This window comes from Rhododendron vialii, chromosome 4a (assembly GCF_030253575.1).
Source record: "Rhododendron vialii isolate Sample 1 chromosome 4a, ASM3025357v1".
NCBI lineage: Eukaryota > Viridiplantae > Streptophyta > Magnoliopsida > Ericales > Ericaceae > Rhododendron > Rhododendron vialii.
This window is the reverse complement of record NC_080560.1, coordinates 15,975,217-16,001,075: the sequence shown is the minus strand read 5'-3', so window position 1 is coordinate 16,001,075 and position 25,859 is coordinate 15,975,217. Positions and strand designations below refer to the sequence as shown.

General features: G+C 37.5%; 3 protein-coding genes across 5 annotated transcripts; all 3 read left to right on the top strand.

Annotated features, from left to right (window-relative positions):
• The first annotated feature begins 3,578 nt into the window (after positions 1–3,578).
• Positions 3,579–4,656, top strand: LOC131322456 (probable F-box protein At5g04010). The gene has a single exon (XM_058353779.1). The coding sequence runs from the start codon at positions 3,654–3,656 to the stop codon at positions 4,461–4,463; it is 810 nt and encodes a 269-aa protein (XP_058209762.1). The 5' UTR covers positions 3,579–3,653; the 3' UTR covers positions 4,464–4,656.
• A 1,700-nt stretch (positions 4,657–6,356) lies between these two features.
• On the top strand, positions 6,357–16,552 carry LOC131323488 (uncharacterized). 3 transcript variants are annotated; one of them, XM_058355308.1, is made up of 14 exons: positions 6,357–6,635; positions 6,736–6,837; positions 8,249–8,317; positions 8,422–8,486; positions 9,790–9,887; positions 10,116–10,167; positions 10,468–10,560; positions 10,857–10,967; positions 11,225–11,558; positions 11,970–12,403; positions 13,546–13,655; positions 14,863–14,921; positions 15,019–15,206; positions 16,033–16,552. In XM_058355308.1, exons 1-14 carry the CDS (start codon positions 6,587–6,589, stop codon positions 16,219–16,221), a joined length of 1,953 nt encoding a protein of 650 aa, XP_058211291.1. In that variant the 5' UTR covers positions 6,357–6,586; the 3' UTR covers positions 16,222–16,552. The 3 variants fall into 3 exon arrangements, with proteins under 3 accessions (XP_058211291.1, XP_058211292.1, XP_058211293.1); XM_058355309.1 differs by having other exon boundaries at positions 6,361–6,635; positions 12,081–12,403; XM_058355310.1 differs by lacking the exons at positions 6,357–6,635; positions 6,736–6,837; positions 8,249–8,317; positions 8,422–8,486; positions 9,790–9,887 and adding an exon at positions 9,962–10,032.
• A 622-nt stretch (positions 16,553–17,174) lies between these two features.
• Positions 17,175–24,751, top strand: LOC131323159 (peptide chain release factor PrfB3, chloroplastic). Its single transcript, XM_058354832.1, has 6 exons — positions 17,175–17,420; positions 19,690–19,907; positions 20,134–20,334; positions 22,097–22,306; positions 22,387–22,564; positions 24,404–24,751. Exons 1-6 carry the CDS (start codon positions 17,255–17,257, stop codon positions 24,700–24,702), a joined length of 1,272 nt encoding a protein of 423 aa, XP_058210815.1. The 5' UTR covers positions 17,175–17,254; the 3' UTR covers positions 24,703–24,751.
• Positions 24,752–25,859: the final 1,108 nt, after the last annotated feature.

The window sequence follows — 25,859 nt, the reverse complement described above, 5'->3', positions numbered from 1 at the left end:
CTTCTCGTTATACCCACGATAAAAAAATAAGAAGATAATCATGTTACTGTCACAAATACTTACACACACAATCACACAAAATTTAAAATCACTCATATTAAGTTTGGGGTCTACACATGTGTGGGTTCCACACTTAAATACGGAGTATGAGTGAGTTTGTTTGTGGACCCCGATGCTGAGGGTGGGTCCCGCGTTAGTAGCTGCAAAATTAAAGACAAAAAAACAAAACGCTGCAACTGAATTATTGAAGAAGAAAAACAAAAATTCTAACTCCACGTTTAAATACACACCCTTACTCACAATAGAGGTGGGATTCATATACAATGGGTGTGTAGTTTATGCGGACTCTATCTCTATTGTGAGTGATGATGTGTAAATGTACTAAATGGGTATGTGTTTGGATGTGGAGGTAGAATGATTGGAAGAAAAAATATGCATGGCCATTGGCCAGGACACGCCAAAACAACTCCTTCCACGAGATTATCCAATCGAGCACACGCCAAACAACCCCTTACATGCGTCACCCACACGCAAATGATTCAATCCGAGTACGCCCCACCACCACCACGTGTCACAGCCACGCAACCCACAAAATTACTCGTGTCAAAGCCAAATTACATCCCACAAAACCTGTCAAAACCTGTACAAAAAACCCAACAAATTCTACCCAACAATAAACAATTTGGAAAAAAACCCAATTCAAAGCTATTGAAGCCTCCATTATTGAAGCTCTCCAATTATTATACCTACCACCTCTAAGTGTTACCTGAAGGCAAGTATCCATTCCAAGCAAAGTTAATGGTTTTAGTGCAATTTGTACTAAACCAATATAAACATATTTATAATTACGCATGTGTGCAACTAGATCACTACGATCCATAAAATTATCTTATCATTAAGCTCTAAGCTCTCTGTTCTTTCCATGGTTTTTATTGCCATGCTACTTCTGAATTCGAACATACCATGCCCATATATAATAGAAGGACGTATTGGAGGAATTGTCCAGTGGTTCAATTGTTCTTGCACATCAGCATATTCAATTAATTCTGCATTCTTTATTCTGTCATTCTCAGATCTAAATAGTCGTCTCATTTTGAGAAATAATTGTGTTAGTGCTCATATCATTATTCTTTCATGTAGTTCGGTTTCTCCAACTAATCGGTTAAAAACTAACTCTACTTATGTAGGATTTCTAGCCAAGAAATATAAATTTTAAGGACTAAAATCTAATTATGACGGATTATTAGAAATTAAAAAGAATTTTTAAAAGTAAAAACAAGTAATTAAAACAAAATTTAAATATTTAATGAAAATTTTATTTACTGAAAATCAGGGTCATTACAATCATCCTCTCCAAATTCTTCATTACTTGCTTCTTCAACTTGACTTGAAAGAAGAGATTTTTGTTTTTTTGCATCAAATAGGCTAGATATTGAACCCACTAGTGATTTTTTCATTGCATCTTTTCGTTGCCTCATTTTTCTATTTTAAGACCCGAATTTTTGTTTGCCAATTCTCACTCTATTCTTGTCATTCTCAATCTTCGTCATAGTACTTGTATTAGTATACCTCACTATCAAAAATTCAAGACAAGTAATCCCACTAAAAACTCACAAAATTAATAATATAATGTGTACAGCCGTGTAACCGAATAAATTATTCTGTTGCAGTCAAAAAACAGTCAAAAGAACTAACCAATCCATATTAATTTATTTTGTCGTTGCTCCACTAAAGGCACGCACTAACCGAAATAAAGATTAAAGAAAAGCTTCACTAATAGTAAGACTAGCACCGAATAAAGATTAAAGAAAAGAAAGAAAGTTCACTTACTTACCGTCAATAACGAGGCGAGAAAGAGGAGAACTGGAGAAACAAAAGTTGAGTTCAATTTTTTCAACTTTGGCGTTCAGCGACTCGGCGTCGAAGAATCTCAAGCAGGGTCGCCCATCTGTGATGGAGATTGGAGAAACAAAACTATTCGTGGTCCAATGTGATGGCCTGAAAGTTGATGGGTATGTCTCCTTCAATTTAAGTTAGAGTTTACACTACACAGTCCACACCAGGTATCGAAAATTTGGGGGCAAATAAATTGCAATCCCGTCCCCTTTTTTATTTTTTTCCTGCTATATGCCCTCCTAGTTTGCCTTTTTAATTTTTGCCCTTCTAATTTTCTTTTTATCTTCTATTTACCCCAGGCATAGAACACCTTATGTATTTAACCTCCTAATTTTCTTAAGTATCATAAATTTTTAAAGCGGGTGGAAACTACATATTTCCAATTCTTTTTGATTTTGTAATTTTTTTTTGGATTATGCCCCTAAATTTTTTTCCTGTTGGATTTTTTTTTTCTTTCTATTTACGAGATTTTTTTTTGTTGCCCCTTGCCGGGAGTTACCCGAACCCGCTGGCTTGCGAGGCTTACCCCCTGGCCGACCCTAAACCAAACCAAACAAAACCGGCCATGAATAGCTCAAAACTAGACAAATAAGAGCAAGTACAATAGATGGGCAAAAATACATTTTTTGCTATTTTACCTAAGAAAAACATAAATAATAGTCTACACCAAATGAGCTAAAAGATGAGCTAAAATGCATTTGTGAATAGTTGTTCTCTATTTTTACCTATGCACTATTCATACTCCTTTCTTTTTTTATTATTTGTTTCTCTCTCTCCTCCCTCCTTTAATTCTCCTCTCTTTAAACAATAAAGATAATAAAAAAATGAGTGAAAAATATATATTTTAATTGGAGTTAGGTAAAATAGATAATATTGGTGTGTGTTGAGAGAGATGTAAATAGGTAAAATGAAAAAAATGCACTGTTAATCAATATTTTTACATTTTCATTGGTGTACATGCTTTAAGGCGAATGGAGTGAGAGGGGGAAAAGAGAGTTCCCAACAAATATCTGATTTTCCTCACTTCCCGTTATACCCACGATAAAAAAATAAGAATATAATTATGCTACTATAATTATGCTACTATCACAAATACTTACACACATAATTACACAAAATTAAATCACTCATATTAAGTTTGGGGTCTATACATGTGTGGGTTCCACACTTAAATACGGAGTATGAATGAGTTTGTTTGTGTAAATGTTTGTGGACCCCGATGCTGAGGGTGGGTCCCGTGTTAGTAGCTGCAAAATTAAAGACAAAAAAACAAAACGCTGCAACTGAATTATTGAAGAAGAAAAACAAAAATTCTAACTCCACGTCCAAATACACATCCATTTACACATTCACTCACAATAGAGGTGGGATCCACATATACTGGGTGTGTAGTGTGTGCGGGCTCTACCTCTATTGTGAGTGATGGTGTATAAATAGGTATGTGTTTGGGTGTAGAGGTAGAATGATTGGAAGAAAAAATGTGCATGGACAGGACACGCCAAAACAACTCCTTCCACGAGATTATCCATTCGAGCACATGCCAAACAACCCCTTACATGCGTCACCCACACGCAAATGATTCAATCCGAGTACGCCCCACCACCACCACGTGTCACAGCCACGCAACCCACAAAGTTACTCGTGTCAAAGCCAAATTACATCCCACAAAACCTGTCAAAACCTGTACAAATAACCCAACAAATTCTAACCCAACAAACAATAAACAATTTGGAAAAAAACCAAAAAAAATTCCAAAAATGTCAATGAGGAAGAGACCCTCTGGAACCAGCCAGCCTCCTCCATGTCCATGGGAAGTCCTTGTTCTTGTTGCCACCCACCTAGACCCCAAAAACCTGGCACTTTCCTCTTGCGTGTCCAAATCATGGTCTGTTTCCATGTCCTCTGACCATTTATGGGAACCCATTGTCTCCACCCACTTCCCCTCTCTCTCCTCCCTCCACCGCTCCCCCTCCCCCTCCGTCGCCGTGCCTTTCCGCCGCCTCTACACCCTCGGTCGCGCCTCCGCCGACCGCCGCCTTCGGAAGCCCCCCAAACCCACCCTCTGTCTCGGCAACCTTGTCTTCTCTGTTAGTGTTCACGACGGGAGTTCTCGCGTTTTTACCGCGGTGAAACCCGTGTCGGAACTGGGTTTCGATCCGAACTACGGGGTTTTCCGGTTCGATATCGATATCGACATGTGTGGTGGGGATTCGGTTGTGGTTGATGGGTTGAGAGTCACGTGGAATGTGGTGTTGGAAGGGTACAAAGGGGTTTTTACCATGATGGATTGTTGTAAGGGGAAAGGGGGGTTTGTCGTGGGGAGTGATGGGTGGTTTACGGAGGAGCTTCCGCCACCGGGTGGTTGTTGTTCCGGCGGTGGTGGGACGGGAAGCGGGTTGGTGGCAGACTTGAGGTTGAGGTTACGGGGAGTGGAGGGCGGTGGCGGTGGGAAGGTGGTGGTGGAGAAGGTGGGTGTAGGGATGATGAACGTAATGTGTTGGAGGTATTCGAGTGTTGATGATGCTCTTAGGTACTTGCAGCATTTTCTTATGCCCTCTGATATGTAAATTATGATGAAGCAGTTGTTTGTTTTGGACTTTGGAAGAGAGAGAGAGATTGAGAAATGTATTAGGGACCGTGCATAGAACTTGTAGATGGACTTCCATGTGTGGTTTTGTGCGTATTTTGAGAGACAAAGTTACATGTAATTCATAGTGAGTCTAGTGGAACATTACTCTAAGAGCGCTCAATATCTTTTAATTTGGTTGTCCAAGAGCACTTAAATGTCACCTCATTTAGTTGTGCATGACTTGACGAGGTTGTTACAGTTTCCACCATATCATATCACAAATTAGAATTTTCTCGTTGGATGCAAAGGCCATTTTAGAATTAAATAAATGTAATCTCTTAAGATTATGAATTTGTATCCAAAGAAAATTGAATCAAATTAATCGTTTAATTATATCATTATTTTGGATTTTGCAAGAGTATGAGGAGGACGATTATAAGTGACGTGACGTGTGACAATGTGAAGGACCATTATTTTATTCTAGTGGGGCCAAAATATACAAAAACAATAGAATAGGATAGAGGATTGTATGAGGGAGAGGGGCTGTAACATATAAAAAAGAGAAATCGAACTTATCAAACTATTGTACATGTTTACTGCATTACTCCTGGACGAGGATACATAATATGAGAAAACTGATTGATAATGATGGGATAATACTACTAATAGTAGTTCCATACAAAAACTGCAACCAAACAGGCACCTCCACTATTAGAATTATCTAATATGTTTGCGATCGGTTTGTGTTGTTTTTCCCACTTCGGTACCGCTTAGTAAGTCCTAACAATTTCTTCCCTCCCTTGTTTTTTTGCGTTGTTTGTTCACAGAGTTGTGCTTCGAAGGTGTGAAATCACAAAATAATTAAAATAATGATAATGATGTGCATTATATATTGATGCTAATTAAAAAAATTAAGAACACAATATGCTTGCAAGGTGTGAAATCACAAAATAAATAAAATAATGACAATGATGTGCAGTCTACCTTATATAAAATAATGACAATGATGTGAATTATATATTGATACTCAAAAAAAAATTAAGAACACAATACAATTTTCTCTAATGCACAGTTATACATGTATTCTTTGGTCTTGTTATAATTATTATATTTATTATGGTTAAAAACTCTAATTTATGATAGTTGGAATAGTTAGTTTATATCTAAGTACGGGTTAGTTGGACAGACTTGAGAAATGAAATATTAAAAGGGTTGGATCTAGGCATATTACGAAACCCGACTATTGATGGGCTGGACTTGAGTATGAACAAGTTCGTTATGGGGAAACCGACCCGGATCTGTCGGATCCTACGTATGTGAACCCCACCCGTTGTACCAAAGAAGAGGAAGAGTTTCCTCTAGTTCGTTTCGTGGTGTGAAGTTTGAGACTTGGACTTTGAGTTCGGAAGCTTCTTTAACGAAAAGTCTAAGGAAACTGGCGGGGAGACCGACCGTGCGTACCGACGGCATGTGGGGTCCATTCTGGATTCTGCACTGATGATTTGAATAGTTCAATAATTGTAAAAAAATAATTAAGTGGGCTTTGTGAAAAATCAGCTCAATCCGATATATGTAGATGATTGATTCAATCTTTCGTTTTTTCACGGATCTGAAATTTGAATGAAAAAATAGAAGATCGGATTGAACACCTACACATATCACATTAAACTTTTCACAAGTCCACTAAATAAATTTTTTAATTACTGAACAGATCGAATTATCTCTGCGGAATCCGAAATAAGCCCCACGTGCCATCGGTACGTACGGACAGTCTATCTAGTCTGTATGCGTAGCAGAATTGCTTCTTTAATGACACGTTTGCGTTGTGTGATTGTTTTCTGATGCGATTTTTTTTTTTCAGGGTTACAAACTAGTAGTACTCCGTAATCATGTTCAAAGTTGGACCCCATTTCAAAAGGGCAAAAAGAGGCGCCAAGGTTACAAACCAAACTAAACTAAAAAATTTCAATAGAATTCTCGCGCAAGTATGTCGATTTTACCTAGCTACATCTAAACTTCGCTCAAAATTACAATTAGCGCTCTTTCCCGCCCACAAATATAAATAGCTTTGCGGTTCCTTCCACTTTCAAAGCCAAAGCAAAGCAAAATTCCCCACGTAATATGGCGCCCAAAAGGATCTCGCCTTCACTTCCATCTCCAATCTCAATCGGTAAGGATTGCCAAAATTCATTAGAAACCCTAGAATCCTATTGCACGGAAAACCAACTTTTCTAGCCCTAATATTCTCTGATGAGATTTTTTTTTTTCAGGGAACTGCGAGGTTGTTGTTGATGCGAAGAAGTTCACCTCTAAATTGGATGAGAACAGCCTTCAAATCACTCTCTCCAGATACGCGAAAATCAGAATATCAGGTACTGGTTTCATGGATTTTCTTTTCGACAGCAATTAATCTCTCATTGTTCTCTGCTTAGTCTCTTTGAAGATGATCGGAAAACGATAATATATAAATGTAGAGCACCAGTTTGGTGTCTCATTTGGAGCCCCGTCACCAAAGTAATTTCATAATTGCCCCTCTAAAACTTTTGGCTTTGTTCGTTTTTCTTTTTAACTTTGTTTTAGTTTAGTTTTTTAATCATTATCATATTTCTCTCTTCAATCATTACTCAATTTCTCCAATTATTACTTTCATTTCTCTCTCTATCTCTCTCTACTCATTGTCACTCTTTTCAATCATTACTCTAATTCTCTTTCCACCCATTATCAAAACTAAAATATCAAAAACTAACAAACGAACAAGGCCTTTGTATTTATGGCTATTTTAGGGAATTTATAATGCCACTCCTCAAACTTATAATGCCACCAAAAGGGGAGTGCGGTTATCAACTTGGGGAGTGGCATTATCAAACCCGATATGAAATTGATTTTGCCACTCCCCTGGGTAGTGGCATTATCAATGCCCCTATTTTAAGTTGCCATTAAATAATTGTTTTGGGAAAAAACAATAATCTTTTTAAAACCACATATCATAACCACCACCCCATGATCTCTAGTCATCCTAAAAATGCGCACACACATAGTGTGTGCCCACCTTCTAGTAATATAGAAAGGCAAAATACCAGATGGTGTGAACAAATTTCTGAAGCTTGTGTCACAAAAGTGATTTCATCATCATTTGTATAAAAAACAAAAATTTTACTGTAAAATCACTCAAGCTTAAGTATTCCACCACCCCCCGTATTCACGCATAGCATGTACGCAGTGCAACTTCTAGTTAAAAGAAAGCCAAACCTTGAGTCCCTTCTCTTTTTATTTTCTTCAAAGGGCTCCAAGGGATTGGTAGTAAATGTTACTCCTTCCATTCCAAATCGTTGATCCATTTTTCATCTTGGGACGTCCAAAATTTTTTTCCTTTTCGAAACTACTAAGTTTTAATCTCTCAAAGTTATCCCTGCATATGATTGCACTCACAAGTTAGAATAAATGGGAATGTTGAACATTTGATATTTTCAATAGGAATGGGAGTGCGACTAAAGAGGATGAAATTCCAAAAGGGACCATCTTTTGCATTAGCTTCTTACTGCTCCACAATGTTTTAGGTTGCTTGTTCTTCCTTTTTTGGTAATGTTAAGTTGATAATATTTGGATATCTTCTGATGTGTCGCCAAACATGGCAGTGACCACATCTGATGATGGTCTATAACATGTGGTTGGTATATTAAGTGGTGTATCAATAATGGATACTTAAGTGGGTGTACCTTTTATTTGTTTATAGGTCAGACTTTTTCTTGCTTTTGATTCTTTGAATTTGATTTTTTGTTGCAGTAGTAGAGGATAAGGATAAAAAGAGCTGCAATGATCTCCATAATCCTGGAACTGAGGAAAGTTGTATAGGTAATCAAATGGTTTGTTTGCTTTTTTTTTTTGGTTGTGAGAATTGTTCACTTATATTGTTAAACAAGATCCGATCCTTTTGATGAGTTGATAATTTCAATTAGGGAGTGGTGACTTTGTGCTCTTCAACCCCAAAGATGTAGGTTGCCAATCCAAGTCTCAGCTTCAGGTAAAACTTTCACTCTCCTTTGTTTTTTTTGGACTATGGTTCATTGTTGTTTGTTTGGAATAGCTGAATAGGGATTTGAACTTAATTAATATCATGAACTAAGAAATTAAATAATAGGGATTGGAACTTAACTAATGCGTGGCTGCTGTCTAGTATTTATCATGAACTATGGGAAAGCACCATGCAAAGGCAGCAAAGATATTTTGAAAAGCATTGTGCCCTTTTATTACTTAGATGCTCATATTGGAATATACAATGTGGTTTAGTTTGTCACTGCGGTATGAGGCATTTAGAGCTATGGTCTAAACTAGTCGAGGACTTGAGCTGAGTAGTGTCATAGTGTCATGTAAGTTTGGCTTGAAAAATTAACAGGTTTCAAGAGTATGTTTATGCTTGGGTTATGTATCTTTCATGCCAATCTCAAACAATCTTCAATCGTGTTGAGGTCAAGTAGCTTGATTTTCTTTATACGGACTTAGAGTATGCACATAAATTATGCTGTCGACTGCTATCCCAGCACAGAAAGTCAATGACCTTCCAAAATTTGTTCTTGTTTGGTGTGCTTTGAAATAAACTCTAAACTAAACAAGCTTTTAGAAAAACAGTCATAGAGCCGAAGTAACTTGGTTTGTTTTACAACCCATTGGAACCAGGAATGCCAACACGGGAGGGTGGGTTGTTTCCCTGCTTATCGCATCCGTGAACCCTGAATATGCCATATGCCCTGCCCGTTTTTCAACCTTGAAGGGTATAATTTTGGTCTACCATCCTGTCCCCACCGGGATTGGGTTATCCACGACCCAGGCCCGTAGCTTGTAATTTTTTTTGTTATGTTTAATTTTTTGCATAAAATTGGGTACAAGGGCACATTATGCCATTACACCAGCCCGAGGTACTTCAGATCTCATGACAAGTTGACGATGCTTGTAGCTTGCAATTTGTACTTTGAAGAGACACAGATCATGCCCTTTTCATGTCGGGAGTAGGTATTTTAAAGAGCATCGATGTCTAAAAAAGGCTGGTTGCCTTCACTATTTAATGATGTATGCCACTTATGTCTGTATCTCGGGCCTCTCGGGACCAGATTATTGTTATTGGGTACTTCCGTACTTGTAATTTTGTTGCTAATTTTGGAACCTTTCTTTGATTATACGTACTAACTATCAAGTTGCTACTTCTATTTGACTTAAGTTCCTTTTCCACTTCTTGTTACCTTGCTTCTGTTGCATAAATTCTCTTCTAGTGAGCTCTCTTTCTTGATATGTTCTGGTCAATTTATATGTTCTGGTTCATGGTGCTGCAGGAAGTACTTATGATATATGCGAAAGAGCTACCTGCCATGAATTATGCTGCAAATACTGGAAAGCAATCGATGTTCCTTGAAAGATGTGTTTCAAATGGGTAAAGCCCTCCCTGCAATCCTTTTGTGGCTGCATTCTGACCTCATCTCTCATCAGTAATAAATCCTTGTCTTTAAACTTTGCCAAATCTCATGGTGACTACCATTAAAATCTCCCCCCAAAATCTTAGCATGTCAAATGCACAGGTAGAATTTTGCTGACCAATGATTAACTAGTTCCAGTCACATCTTCTTTGATAAAGAAAGTTTCACATTGTTTCTCTCTGCAGTAAATATTGCACATTACTTCTCAAATCCAAGTCTAAAGAAGATTCTGGAGAGGTATGCTTGCTTTGGTCGACATTCATTTTCTATTTCGACATTAGGTATGTGCTCTCAGTTTACTAGAGATTACATGATAGCGAACGACTGTAGTGGACAGTTCTACAAGCTACTTTGTTGCGAATTTGCGATGGCCGATGGATGTAAGAGTCTAAAAGACAGCAGTGAAGTATGTAGCAAGAAAATTGAGTTTGTCGGAAATATGGGGCTGTAAACAGAAGCCATGTACATTTATTTATGTAAAGATGAACTGAACTATTTTCTCCTATAATGATGTACTTGTTATTTATCTCTTCACAGGTGGTTGCTGCAATTACTTATCAAATAATTCCCGCAGATACCCAATATGCCGAGGTTCCCCTCACAGCTGTTAGCTCAATCTACCAAAGGAAGGTTCTGTGTTTGTTCCAGTTCTGATACTATTCAACACAGTTGCTATGGTTGGCTTTGTGGCTATTATGCAGTTCTGTTATTATTTTCTTATACTGATATCTTAATCTGTATTTTGATGAATGATAACGCTTATTTTGGTTTCTAATAGAAGAATTGGCTTCGCTTATAATTTAAATTATGTTGGCAACACCTGTCAATCAACTTTGTTTTTGGCATGGTCTCATGCTATTAGCTTTATTCGACTCGCAGAAGAGTTTCTCTATTGAAGTTAGTTGAGCGGATTTAGTAACTTGCAGGGGATTGGAAGCCTCCTGTACAGGGAGCTGAAAAAGAGATTGCAAAGTGTTGGTATTCGTACTATATTTTGTTGGGGGGACAAGGAATCTGAAGGATTTTGGGTTAAACAGGTATGTCATGAATGGTGCTTATTATAAGACTTATTGCAGAAATTCTCCGAGTTAGTTGTTTGTTCAATATTTGCACACAAAAAAAGTTTTTCAATAGCCATACTATGGCTTTTCTCCTAATCTGAAGTTGCTTTGGAAGAACAATTGAAGTGTGTTATATTGGTACTTAACCATTCAAATTTAGGAATCAGTATTCGTTTTCACTCTAGTGTGTAATATTGGTACTTAACTTTACTGAAGTTGGACAACAAATACAGGGTTTTGTGTCGATAGGTGAGGTTGATTCCAAAGGTAAAGCTCGTAGGCTGCCTATTAAGGCTGACATTCGTAGGGCATTATGCTTTCCTGGTGGGTCGACCCTCATGGTTTCTCATCTTAACATGGGCACCTCAGCTAACCCTGAAGAGCTGCCAAAGTTTTGTTCTTCATTAAGGCGTACTGAGCATTCTTTGCCCTCTGCTACCGTTCACAATTGTACTCTTGGAAGTAAGGAAGTATGTTCTGTTCCTTCCGAGGCGGTGAATCAGATAACAGCCATAACTGAATACTCTCATCCTCAAGGCCCGGTGAAAGATGGATTTCAAGTGGATGGTACGTATAATCCCATTATTTGTGTTTAATGAAGAATTATTGCAGAATGTCTTTTTTTTTAATCACCACAGGGGAGTGAGTGTGTGAGACTATTAGTTCGTTTTCTACCACAACTATCCGTAGATCTATTGTTCAAACATACAGTATCAGTAAAATTAATTGGCTAAATTAATTAATCTTTCCCCATGTTTGGAATCGACCACATTGCAGGATTTCTTGTGTTTTTGTGCCTTATTAATGTTCAAAATGGACCCACTTTGAAAGAGGTAGATTTGAACTAGTCCAAAGTTTGCTAACATGTAGAATTTACCTAGTAAACTTGTATGTACAAGCATATATTCTTTCCTGTTACAACCTTAATTCTTACCAATGGTTTTTTTTTTCCTTGTCATGTTTCCATTTTGTTTTAAGGTACACGTGGCCTTGTTCATTTGGGCATGGATTACAACAATATGGCTAACTGTTTAGGAGTAACTAAATTTGGAGTCGATACTGATGTGAAGCATTGCTCATGTTCTTCAGGAAGTGGAAAAAAGAGGGTTTGGGAATCCTCATGTACATCACTGAAGTCAAAAAAAGTCAAGGGCGGTTATCAAGTTGACTGTGAATTAGATTCGTTGGATTTTGTTTCAGAAAGTCATGGAATATCCTGTGATGGACCTTTGGCAGTAGTGGCTCCTAGGGATCCCTTCAGCAATAGTTTCACGGAAAAGACAACTGAAGAATGCCAACTAAATATTTTCTTACAAGATCATGGCAACCAGGAACCAGTATCGAGAGGAAAAAGCTTTAGGATCATGTTGATGAATATTGCTAATGATGCTAAGAAATCAACTCTATCCAAGGTATGCCCAGTTCTATACTTCATTAACCGTGGATCCCATTTGGATGTCCCAAGGAGTATATAGTTTGATGATGTCCACAAGTATTAGCAAAAAAGTACATTGTTGTACCTGTGTGATTCTGGCTTATGTGAAACTCAGAGAGACGTTTGGCTATTTGTAACCGTCTTATTCTTACATTTTTCATGAAAATATGCAATTTATTCTGGTATTTTTCAAAACTGGGTACTGAGACATATATTCCTCGTAAGGTACAGAGATTGTGACTTAGAAGCAAACCTGTATGACACAACTTATAAAGTAATTTTACCAATATTTCAAAGTTTTTTTTTTTTTTTAAAACTTTTTAGTTATAATCTCACAAAAGATTCCAAATTCTGCTAGAAGAGTAAGTTAAATCTGTATTGGTGACCTTTTTTTAACTTTCTTTCTCTTGGCGGTTTTGAAATGATCCATCTTCCTCTTTAAGCATGGCACAAGTTGTGGGTAATTTGGACTGATAAGAGGTAATGGCGATTGCTTCATGCATGTTACATTCTCCCAAGCTTGTGACATGGCACACATCATGTGAACCTCTTCTCATCGTGAACTTAATCTTTGCTAACAACCACAAAACTTATGGTTTTAGAAATAATATATGTCAGCCTCTGATTTTGGAAATGTGTACTTTCGCCAATGGATTCAGGCTCCAAATTCTTATATCCACACAGCCATAAATGTCCGCAGAATATTCTTGATGATTTATTGAGTCATAGTTCTCTTCTTGAAGATAAGTTTCATAACTTTCCAATCGTAGCATTTACTTGTGTTGGATTTGAAATTCCTGCTTTAATGGATGGAGGGTGTTTGAAAAAGGTGTAACTTTACTTTGTTTTCATCATGCGCCTGATTGTTTTCTAGGAGACAATTTGCTGGCTTAGGTTACATTCTCCCACTAAAAGGTTGAAGTTCAAGTCTGGTTGCAAGTCTGTTTACCTTGCCACAAGTAGATTATTTTGTCCTTATGCATCGGTTGAGACTGTATACATTTTTGTTGTTTATTTCAGTACTTGCTTTATCAGACATTAATCTTTGGTGAAAGCTCTTTTTAGTACCATGATTTATTCCTCTGATCTTTCTTACTGTTGCTTTCATCTTGTGAATAGATTATTGAAGACCTTAATGGGACTGTCACCTCTGATGGAAGTCTCTGCACACATGTAGTCACAGGGAAAGTGAGAAAAACTTTGAATTTCTGCACTGCTCTCTGTTCAGGGTCAGTTTCTTAGATCTTTCGAATGATATATCGCTGCTTCTACTTCTTTGTTCTTTCATTCTTGTTTTTGCATTCTATACTGTCTATTGTATCTTTAGTAAATCAATATTCAGCATGCATGTGTTGTAGCCCACTATGCTTTTTCAATCTGAATACTGATCCATGTTTTTGCATTTTTTTTCTGTTTATAAATCTATTGTCAGAACCACTATCTGTTACCACAGTAAATGTATTAGTCTACACTGAGACCATAAAAGCTATCAGATGCAGATCTGGCTAGCTCTTGTTCTACTCTGGAAACAAATTCAGAAATAGCAAGGAGTATAAAAGTTGGATTCAATTCTATGAGTTATATATCTAAGTGTTAGATAATCAATTATGCTACTTGATATGGGGGAAGATTGGACAAGATATTTCCCACAGAAGAAGTGCATTTTGCTTGTTGAGTATTTGAAAACAAAAATTCATGACTGCTTTAAGGTCAGCCATGCTTTATTCATGAGTGCTGCGCAGTTCAGGTATGAAAACTCTAGAAAACAAATGTAGACAAAAAGGGGTGCCAAGATTGATCCGTGGTGATGCAACAATGAATGATTCCAGCAAAAGTACCATTGCAAACAAAGAAAGCAAGACAATGGGTTTGCAAAGGGCAGGTGGAGTTTGGGGGGCTTGATAATAGCTACTGGGAGAAATATTACCACCAAATTTTGGAAGACATTTTTGTGACAGCTTTTTGAAATGATCAGAACATCCTTATATTATTGCAATTTTGTATCCATGAAAATGGGTGAGAACTCATTAACAATGATGCTGAGCAGAAGAGAAGTTCATATATGGAATTGCACATGGAACTCCATTTGGGCTTCATAAAATCTCATCTATGGTCATTACTCCTTTTCATGTAGTATATTGGTTAGGACACTGCTAAACAGATTTATTTTCTTTCAAAGAAGAGTTTAGTAGGTACTGGTACTTTTTTAGTTCAATTTTCTGGACAGTTTTAGACTTTGCTAGTACATAGCATTTTCATTTTGGGTAATGTATGGAATCTATGTGATGCTAATTGGTCAAAGTCAAACTGTCTTACTTTCTTGTGAGTGATAATGTCCATAAAATTAGGAAACCCCACCAATACCGTTTACTTGAATTAGGCTCCGGCATATGCTGGTTGTTTTGTTGTAACTGGTAAATGTTACCTGTTTTGCAGAGCTTGGATAATTTCACCTAGTTGGCTAAAAGAAAGTTTCCGGGAGGGAAGATTTGTGGGTGAGTCACAAGCCCCACGTGGCCTTTTTCCTTTATTGCCTACTTGAGCACTTAAATGTATTGTGCCCGTATAATGGTTTTCCTTTGTAATGGACAGATGAAATGCCTTTTATTTTGAAAGATGAAGACTATGAGTTGAAGTATAGAATTGAGTTGAAGTATGCAGTTCAGAGGGCAAGAGAAAGACCCCAAGCTTTGCTTCATGGCTATAATGTATGCCTTGCAGCTCATCTTCAACCCCCAGTTGGTACCCTATCAGCCATTATAAGGTCTGCTGGTGGAAATGTAAGTTCTTAGGATATGGATGAGTCAGATTATTGGCCAATAGAACTGCACCACCACATGGAACATTTGTATTGGCATTAAGGCAGAAAGTACTTTAAAAGCATTAAATTTCCACCATGGAAGCAAATTCTTGTTACGTATCAATACAAATGTTGATGATTTAGTCTGTAATCCAATTGTCAAGTTTAATTGGAATAATTAACAAAGAGAAGGAAATAAAAGCATGACATAACCAATGCATATGTAGCATTTTTATTGTTGCATTACTTTTGTACGTTTTTGGCAGTGACCAAATGCTTTATTAGATCATTTTTCAACTTATCTTGAAAAAAATGCACCTAATGTTTGACTTGACACCGTGTATACAGATAGCCAAATTGGTTTGTTAGATTCATGTTGGTTGCTTACTTCTGGTTATGTATCTAACAGCTTTCTTGACCACACACTTGTTACATCTTGTTTTAATCTTTCGACCAGTCTCCAGGCTCAATTCAATTGCATGCATATGTTCTCTATTAGATTCTCATCACCAATCATGTGAGTTTTTGTTTTTTTCCTTGGCAGCTCAAAATTGATTTTCAGTACTATTTTACCACATTTTTATATCTGAAATTCTTACTGGGAGTTGTTCATATGCTGTTTTAATCATGTTTTATGCTCTTTGAAACCAGCCTGGCTTGGGGTTCCTTCTTCGTTTTTTTCCCCTTAGATCCCTTTGGGTTTTTTCTCCTTTCAAAAACTTGTTTATGAATTGTGATTATTCATCTGGCTTTTAGACCTTTTTCAGTAAGTTTCTTTGAAACCTTCCTGTCTTTTACGAATTCAGGTAATCCGTGGAGTAGACAAATTAAATCAAGCATCAAAGACCATCTTTTTGGTGTGTGAAGAGGACATGGAGGAAGCTCTTTCAGCTGTGAAGAAAGGAATATGGACTTTCAGTAGTGATTGGTTTATGAACTGCATCATGAAGCAAGAACTAGACTTGGACGCCCCACAGTTTGCTGAATCCCTCTAATTGCACCCAGAAGTCAAGCCGAGCAACTCATGACAACAGTAGCGCGAATAAGTAAAATAATTACTTGTCAACAGGAATAGCAACATAAACTTATGTATCTATTGCTTATAACGTTATGTTGCAAACTAGAAGGTGTGTAGATAACCAGATGTCAGAATTGCAATGCAAATTTTTGGGAAGAGAGTAGTTTTTGGTGCCCTTTTGTGTGTCAATTCCCCAGTTGTGTGCATTCGTGGGTGAATTCCATACTGGAATGTAACTTCAGAAGAATGATCAAAACGTCTAACTGGAAATTATTGTCAGCTTATTATGATTTTGAATTTGTGGTAGATTATCAGCTCATGCCTTTTGGCTTTGCTTGGGTTTGTTCCCCAGTTCCTTATGAAAATACCTTCCTTCCAACCATTTTATACAGAATCCTCACAATGTGGGAGTTTTCTAATTGAAAGCCCATTTGGAAGGCTCTTTCTTTTTTAAAATGATGAGTAATGCTTGGTTTATTTACAACAATGTTATTCAAAGCAATTGTTTCCTATAAAAAAAAATTAAAAAATATGAGTCTTTTATGGATAATTACTGTTAGAAGTTTTTCAAACTAATACAAAAACGAAAGTTGTATTAACCTAAATGGGCTAAATGTAGTGCTTTTAGCCCCTATAGTCCTGTGGGAAAACTCACCTTAAAGTCCATGTGTTAGACGTTGGATTATATTAACTCATTCCTTTCAAATTTTCTTTACCTAATTTTATGTGTATTTCGGAATAATTTTTATCATTGAGCTGCAATCCAATGCCAAAAGATATAGAGTAACAAAGATGGAGAATTTGATGTCTAACTTACTACTGTTTACGAAAACTGGGCTTAAATGCAATAATTTGAAGTTAGTGAGTGCCATTGATAATTTCGAGAAATCCAAGGTACATAATGACAAATTACACAAAATCAACCGATAATAGCCGTACATATCAGCTACGGATGAAAGCCAAGAGTGACTCCGTCCCCCGACGCCCCCCCCCCCCTCTCTCTCGCTCTCATGGCTAAAATGGGTGCTGAACTACGGACACTTCATTCAAACCCTCGTTTAAGTCGGAAGTGGAGGGCTTCAAGAAGGTTGAGCTTACATTCTTGCCCACCTCTATCTTCAACAGTTCGTGCTTCTCTGTCTATGGAGGACAAGGACAAGTTCTACAAAGAACTGGGTTTGTATCCATTTGCTCTCTCATACCGTGTCCTACGTTCATGAGCTTAGATGAGATTCTAATTTCATACGTGTTTGTCCTTTTCTTGTTTGTATGGCCATCTCATATTTAGTCTTTTCTTATTATCGATTTGTTTGAACAGTTTGTTTTTTTAATCTGCGAAAGTCTGTATTGTTAGTTGAAGCTCAAGCTAGTGACGTTTGAACCGAGTCAAATGCATGGTGCCTCCTACTGGGCTATCACTCCATTTGCTTATTATCAATTTATTTGAGTATAATTTGGTGATTTGATATGAGCCACTTCAGGGGTACTTCCTCAATCTTTTGGAAAAATATTCTCAACATATTTTAGTAACCCACTTTAATCATGTTTGATGAAAGACTTGAAATGCTCCAATGCTTACTCATTGGAAATCTCATATATATATATAAAAGAAATTCCACCCTTATTCGCAAAAGGTATTTTCACCAATTTTGGTAATGAACTTGCACCTTCTTTGATTTGATGAAAAATTAATCCTTTCTAATTTTGATATCCCTTTGGTGAAAAACTCCGTTGGAGCTTACTACCAAAATGCAGTCTGGTTTCTTAATCACGGCGATAAAGTGTCTGATTTCTGTCCACTGGTGGGCTAGTTTAGTTATTTATTTGTTTGTAAGTTCGCATAATTTGCAAAAAGGATCTACCCAAACAACCACACTACATGAACATACCTTGAATGTTGGACAAAATCCACTACCAGAAGCTGTGTTATGAAATTAGAGTTCTTTGGCACAAAAATGAGTCTGGACAGCCTGTAGCACAGGAGACAAAATTGGATAACTGAATTCTAGGGCTTGCTTTGCTCTGTTCTTATGGCCTTTAACGGGGACTACTTCGATTTTGATACGACTAGAATTCGGATTTTTTAACTAAATGTCAATGACAAGTTTCATTAAAACCTAGTGTACTGAATTTAAAACTCTGCTAGTAGAACAAGGGCTAAACTCTAAAGCACTCTTGTCTGCTACGCAAAACGATTGAGTAGATCAATAGTTGGTGCCGCTTGAAGCACTAATAGTCTTAGATGAAATTCAATTAAATCTTCAGGATGAGAATGAGTTTTCTTGAGAAACCAAGGCAGTGTTTAGTTGACTGGAATGAACATGGAAGGGAATAATAACTCCCTCGAAATGCTCATTTCATCATTTGGCTCGCTACAAATATAGCATAAGGCAGATTATGAATGCTGTTATCCTTACCCTATTTAGGGGAATGGTCAGTCGGTACATAACGATTTTAAAAATCGGCCATTAACGGCCGATACGTAACGGTTTTTCGGCATGCCGATAACGTTAAACCCCGGTATATCAGTGGGAGGGCAAAATTGCATATGTATCAGCCGGTTTCCATTACGTAATGATCCATTTCCGATTCACGGCCGTTACAGCCATACTCGACTGTTACGGGTGATTTCGGCATTTAAATTTTTTTCTCTCAAAAATAATATCTAAAAATTCACGACCGATACAACAGACCATTACTTGTCCCGATACGATTATTTAAAACCTTGGTTCGTTCCATTAGGGAGCCAAGGAGACCATTCCATTCCTTTCCAAAATCATTTCATAATGTAAATTACGTATGCTATGTGTGAGTTGAAACAGGGCTAGTGTAATGCTAGTCATAAAGTAGTCTAGAAATTTGAAGGATGAAACCTCAACCTATCAAGCTTTCCCCAAATTGCTTGGATAACTCTTTCTGTTTCTAATATTCATTTGGGAAATAAAGGTTGAGGTAATTGAACGAACTTTATGAGAAGCTATCAAATTACTAAAGAGGCAAATATCCTGGTCAAAAGAGTTCAGGACCTAGGGATAGCTGATACTACCTCCATCCCTTCTTTTGTGTCCATATTGAGCATTCCAACTTCTGATTTTCAATGTTGCCCTTTAGTCCTTACTTTTGAAAAATTGGCTTTGATTTCCATCATTGCCCCATACTCTTAATTCTTAAGACTACTAATTTTGAGTGTTAGTTTTGGAAATCGAGATACTTTTTCTGTGACTTGTCAATGAGGACTATCTGTTTGGGACATCCCAAAATGGAATCTAGGACTAGAACTAAGGGACAGAGGGAGTAATTTTTTAATTTTACTGCAGTTGGACATTAAATGTACTTTACCAGTGGGAATCTGTTCGTTTTATATCTTTCCATTGAACGGGTACATATGCCAGTACAACAGTTCTCTCTGACTTGAAATTGGTAATGATAATGGAGTTTTGTTCAGGTATGTTTTCTCTAAGAAAGAAGATTGAAGATGTAGTTCTCCGTGCTGAGACATTGGCACCAGCAGCTTTGGAACTTGAAGAAGCAATACACATAAAGCATGAGGAAATGATACGTCAATCTAACTTGTGGGATGACCCAGCCAAATCAAATGAAGTCCTCATAAAGTTAGCTGATAGCTCCAGAGTGGTTGATGCTCTCAAAGACTTGTGCTATAAGGTAATGTTCTATGCCTAACATTTTTGCAGGAATTTTATTACAGATGCATGTTTTCCGCTTATAGATTTAACAAGCTTTGGATGATAAAAATTAAAAAAAAAAATAGCAGGCGTTGCATGTGGTCAAGATATGATTACTCCCTTCACCATTCATTCCTTTTTTCTTCAGATAAGATCCTGGAAGAGGACAGCCATTAGTATCTTCTAATTGACACTGCTTTGTGCAGGCCAAAGAAGCTAAGTTGATTACTCAGTTGGCGGAGACGAATGCCATAAACTATAGGCTTTTTAAGCAAGCCTACAGTGCCTCTTTGGATGTAAGCAAATTATTGGACAAGTATGAGATGTGCAAACTTCTTAGAGGGAAATATGACACTGAGGGAGCATGCATGATAATTAAAGCTGGAGTTTCGGGCTTCTACCCTGAGGTTTGATAATCATTGTCCATTCAAATGGGATCTTAAGCGAATTAATTTTGGATCCAGCTCATTCTGAATCTCTGATGTCAAAATATGGAACCTTTCTTTGGTCCATGTGTGACATAATGTCTTCCCCCTTTTATATTAATGCTCCGTTTGTTTCAACGTAAAATATTTTACAGCAAAAATCATTTTCATGGAAAATCTTTTATGTGAAACAATTTCTGAACTTCTAATTTTTGGTGTTTGGTAAGTTCTTAAATAGTGCTCTTAACTATGATAAAAATGTTCCCATACACAACTTTGAAGAGGGAGGTGATAGGTTTTGGAAGAATAAGGTGGGAAATGCCGATAAAAAAAAAGGTGGGAAATGTTACACAAATTGGGTTTTGTTGAATGTAATTGTTGGTCTTTACAAGATAGGTGTATGCCTAGGCCCTTAACCTCTTCTCTGTGAGCCAAGTGTTGGTCATCATTTCACTCTTGAACCGTGTCTTCAGTGGGGACCTTTTTACCAGCAATCTTACCTCTTTTTGTTTCAGGCCTTTCACTCCTGAAGTCGCAAAAGGCTGGGTGTTTTAGCTACATGAAAAGCTACTTATGAATGTAACCACAATTAACATCACTATGGTCAGGCTATCGAACACGGGAAGAAAGAGAGATTCTGCATGCCCCTAGCTGATCGATATAATCCATTCAGCAACGCGTGCTCTAAACCTACAGAAATGAGAGAGAGAGAGAGAGAGAGAGAGAGAGAGAGAGAGAGAGAGAGAGAGAGAGAGAGAGAGAGAGAGAGAGAGAGAGTGTGTGTGTGTGTGTGTGAGTTCAGTCGTTCAGTTCTTGCGGGACAATGATGAAAGAGCAACATGATCGTCAGTGGTAAAGTGACTTACAGGAATTATAGCCGTAAATAGTTTTACGCTGATTTGGTGTAAATTCTTTTATGTGTAAAAAGTTTTCCCCAACTAGTGTGCTTCCAAACACCAAAAATTAGGATAAATATTTTTGGGGAAAACGTTTTCACCCAAAACAAACGGAGCCTAAGGATAAAACTGAACTGGGGACATATTTTAAAATGAAATGGCATGTATTTCAAGGTTTGGAGATCATTTACGACTCTTATTTTTGTTATATGATAAAGACTATGCAACAGGCGAAGGCTAAACCTTTATGTAGGCACGGCATCTATACGATTCTCCGGTCCTTGTTCTTGGACATTGAACCTTCAATGTGAGGCAGTCTCACTTTGCCACAGCTGCATAAATTTCATTTTGTTAGCTTGTCGTCTGCCAAACCTACCAGCTATTATCTTTTTCGTCATTCAAGAACTAAATTTCTAACACCTTTTAAAATGGCTTGATCCTTCCATTAGTTCATTTGCTGTCAAACTGTACCTTGTCATATAAACTAGCCCTTCTCGTGTTAATGAATTCTTTTTTATAAACTTGCGTTCGGGTTTTTCCTTTCATAATTTTCGTTGTACCTTCCATCTTTAATTCGTCTTGGGGGGATCATTATACCTCCCGGAGAGTTGATGTGGGTTTGTACTGGAGCATATCTGTTCACCTCACTGGACTTGTCTCTATCTTTTGGGGTTGATTTTTTACGGAAGGTTCTGTTTATATTATTTAGTTGTAAATTTTGGCCCACAAAAAGTTCCAATGATCCATGACGAGGCTTGTGGAGTTTATTGGTTGATACATAGGTGTGTGATTTTTCCTTATAGCCTTTTCTCTTCCCTCACTCTACTTTTGCAAATTTCCAAACACAGATATGGGCAGAACAGCTACTTCGAATGTACTTGAAATGGGCTGAAAAACAGGGCCATGGAACACGAGTGGTTGAGAAATGTCTTTCCAAGAATGGTGGTATCAAGTCTGCAACTATTGAGTTAGAATCCAAGTATGCCTATGGCTATCTTTCTGGGGAAAGAGGTGTTCACTCTATGATTAGCCGCTGTGATGCATCTGTTTCCGATGAGGTATAAATCCATATATTCTGCCTTAAAGCATGATTTTAAGTTTTTAACTTGCTGTCCTCGCTAATTTTGATATCTTGCAGGCTGGCATGGCAGCAGTAGATGTTATTCCTCTGTTTCTTGAAACAGCTCCTGACCTAGAAATTGATAATGAGGACTTGTTGATCTCCTCACCCTCATCTTGTGAAGCACAGTGGGGCCAAAGTGGATCTGCAGTATGCATTCAGCATATTCCAACTGGCCTAAGAGCAGAATCTTCGGGTAAACAACTGTTTCAGAACACAGTGCCCAATCGTTTTGGTCTTTGAATCATATCCATTGTTAATATCATAATTATTTTTTGCGTACAATGCCTACATATTTTGGAAGCAAAGACTGAAGAAAATGTTAGTGGCAAACGCAAGCTTGCATTCATGCATGCCCCAGACACACACACACGAAAACAAAATAGACACACAACACACGCTCTAAGCAGAGAGAGAGTGGACGCATGATTTATATGTAGTGGGGGCTCGAACCCCATGTATTTCTACATTAATGTCACAGAGTGTGTTTCATAACTATATATTGCTACTTGCTAAGTCCAAGGAAGAGACTAAATGGTTTTAAGTGCCATATGGTAAAGCAAACTGGGAAGTCCTTGGAACAACATTTTTAGCTGTTAGGACTTAGGAATCAACTTGAGAAGAATTAAACAACAGATAAATATTCTGCTTGAATTTTTTGGATTCAAGACAGTTTCTCAATCAGCATTACTTTGCTTATAAAGGAGTATTCTCAATATTCACTGGGATGGGCATAAAGTCTTTGGTTGAGGTCATTCTATATGCACATTCTAGTGACTATTCATTTTTCCTACAAAAGACATCAGAAATCAGATACAAAATAACACTTGGGATGTATACATCCTCATTTCCCGTGCACCCCTCTCCCCTGTAGTTATTTATAGACTTTTCCTTTTTGTCAGATAATCCATTAAGAACTAGCAAACCAAGAACAAGAACCAAGGGTGTAGCCTTGGGAGTCCAACAAAAGTAGCAAATAATTGAGGAAAACCTAGAATTTAAGCCAAACAAGGCCAGCAATGACATTTACACACAGAGAAAAAGAAAGGGGAGCCCAACCAAACCAGCAAGTCAAGGGAAAAACATGTTTTCAGACATACAGAGCGTTATCTCCATCTCAACTTCCATCTTGATTGTTAGTAAATCCTTACGGGTTTTCTTACAAGTACAGCTATTCCTCTCACCCCAGATATGGTAAATAGCACTAATCCCTTTTGGGCTCCTCTGAAGCCAGCAGTTGGTTAGCATAAGCTTTCAAATCCAGTTTGAAAATGGGCACTTAAAGAAGATGTGGTTATGAGATTCCACTCCATTAGCACAATAACACATACCCCTCAGTGTTCTCCACCCCCCAACTTTATAGTCTCTCTTGTAGCTTGCCTCCCATGGAAAGCCATCCACTGTATGAAAGCCCATCGAGGCACGTGATGAGTGAACCATACGAGGTGAACTCAAGGGATGATGGGCATAGTTGTTCTTATAGCATGCCAAGCAGAGGAAGAGCTGTATTTCCCAGTAGCAGTAGGGGTCCAAATGAGCCTGTCGGAAACTTGACTGTGAGGATTCAGAGTAGCCGGAGTATTAGCAGTGATATCCTGGAGTAACTGGGTTCCTCATTCTACGCTACCTGCAAGTATCCCCTTGGATAATGAAGGCTTCCTTTAGTAGACAGGGACCTCTATGTGTTAAAAGCTGCCCTACCTCCACACCGAAACAATGCCCCAAGGAGTGCCAGTTGCCCAGCCAAAGGAAACTGGACTGTATCACCCACTAGCTGCAATTACAGACTTTAAGATAAACTATAAGAATCTTGTTCTTGCTCACTAGCGGAAGTCCCCAGATATGAGTTGTTTGATACCATCTCAAAATTACCTGTGGCACTTCTCAATGCCTGAGACACTTCTAAAACAAATACATCCACTTCTAAAACAAATACATCTGATATTGAAAGTTTCATACGTGGAACTACAAAGTCCTTTCTCCTTTGCATACCTGAGTCATTTTCTGGTAATAATAACATGTTTCATTTTTGCAGGAGAAAGAAGCTGCTTTGCAAACAAGATCAAGGCCATTAATCGCTTGAAGGCCAAACTGCTCGTGATTTTGAGAGACCAAGGAATTTCCAATTCAAGGAGCATCAAGAAGGATTCTATCGTTGATTTGTGGAATCAACAGACTAGAAGGTACATTTTTAGCCCACACAAGCTTGTACAAGATGTAAAAACCGGCATTCATCTGCCGGACCTAAATTCTGTTTTGGATGGAAATATTGAACCTCTTATTGTGGCTAACATGAACTCCAGACAGGATTGTGATACGGTTGATATGGTTTGAAACTGGATCGGTTACTCTTCCTGTTTATGTGATGTGAAAACCTTAATCATCTGCTTGTTTACCTGTATATGCTTAAATTGATTGAAAGAAGATGGGATTTGTGTATTGAATTCAAGTTCAAACCGGATACTGACTCCTGAAAGTAGGAGATTCATTTGCAATGGACATGCTTTAATTCTTAAGAGGACTTGGTTTCTATTTCCAGGGTAGTTTTGCCAAATATACTTTCTAATGGTTGCGGGGCTTCAAAACTTGTTTTTCTAGGAATTGGTTTGGAAAAACATAGAGAATGTCTCGAGAAAATGTTTTCAAATTCTCGGAAACTGTTTCCACTGAAAAACGATTTAGAAATGAGAATGATAAGTACATTAGTTGCAAAAATATTTTTTTGATGACTGTTCCAGAAAATTGATTCTATGCAAACTGCAACAGAGCTAGGTTGGTCACAGACACGCAGGGTTTTGTGTTCCTGATTCATTTTATAATGAACATCAAATTACATGGCCTTAAACCCTAGCAGAGATTCCGACCCCCAAAAATGGTCTGGATCTCTACTGAAATCCTGTTCCGCTAAGGTTTTTATTTTTTAAGTACTTATTTCTCGTTTTACGAGACAGGTCATTCTCTTACAATACATCATTTTTAATTAAAAAATAAGTACTTATTTGAAAAATAAATATAGAGTACTTATTTCCAGGACGGGGCTGTCTAATTTTATCACAATGAAATTGTTTCTTAAATGTAAGAGTTTTGGTGATTTTTTGTGGAATCCACACTTGCAAGACAAGTAATTCTAGCAAATGTCTGTGACAATTACCGGAGAATACGTTTTTTTTCAAGAAAATGGTAGCAGCGATACCATTTTGGGTCTTGGAAACAAAAAATAGGAGTGAAAATGTCAATAAATATAGACGCAAGAAGGGTATGTTCGATATTATTTGTAGGGGCTTCATCAATCGAACTTAATCACATTATATAACTTGGATAGAATCGAATTATTAGACTAGTTAGAATAAGAAATGGATGTTGCAACTAGTCTCCAAGATTAGTTAAAGTCTCTACACTATTTAGGGGGCGACTATTCGCAGCCCCGTATTTTCTCCCTTAGCTCGTTAAAACTTTCCAATTATATTCGACGGTTAGTTACCGAAAGATAC

Coding starts and splice junctions, on each gene's coding strand:
- LOC131323488 (XM_058355308.1), top strand. CDS start 6,587: ATGGCGCCCAAAAGGATCTCGCCTTCACTTCCATCTCCAATCTCAATC. Junction 8,318..8,421: donor AACTGAGGAAAGTTGTATAG/GTAATCAAATGG, acceptor AATTTCAATTAG/GGAGTGGTGACTTTGTGCTC. Junction 12,404..13,545: donor AGAAATCAACTCTATCCAAG/GTATGCCCAGTT, acceptor TCTTGTGAATAG/ATTATTGAAGACCTTAATGG.
- LOC131322456 (XM_058353779.1), top strand. CDS start 3,654: ATGTCAATGAGGAAGAGACCCTCTGGAACCAGCCAGCCTCCTCCATGT.
- LOC131323159 (XM_058354832.1), top strand. CDS start 17,255: ATGGCTAAAATGGGTGCTGAACTACGGACACTTCATTCAAACCCTCGT. Junction 17,421..19,689: donor CAAGTTCTACAAAGAACTGG/GTTTGTATCCAT, acceptor AGTTTTGTTCAG/GTATGTTTTCTCTAAGAAAG. Junction 22,565..24,403: donor CCTAAGAGCAGAATCTTCGG/GTAAACAACTGT, acceptor TCATTTTTGCAG/GAGAAAGAAGCTGCTTTGCA.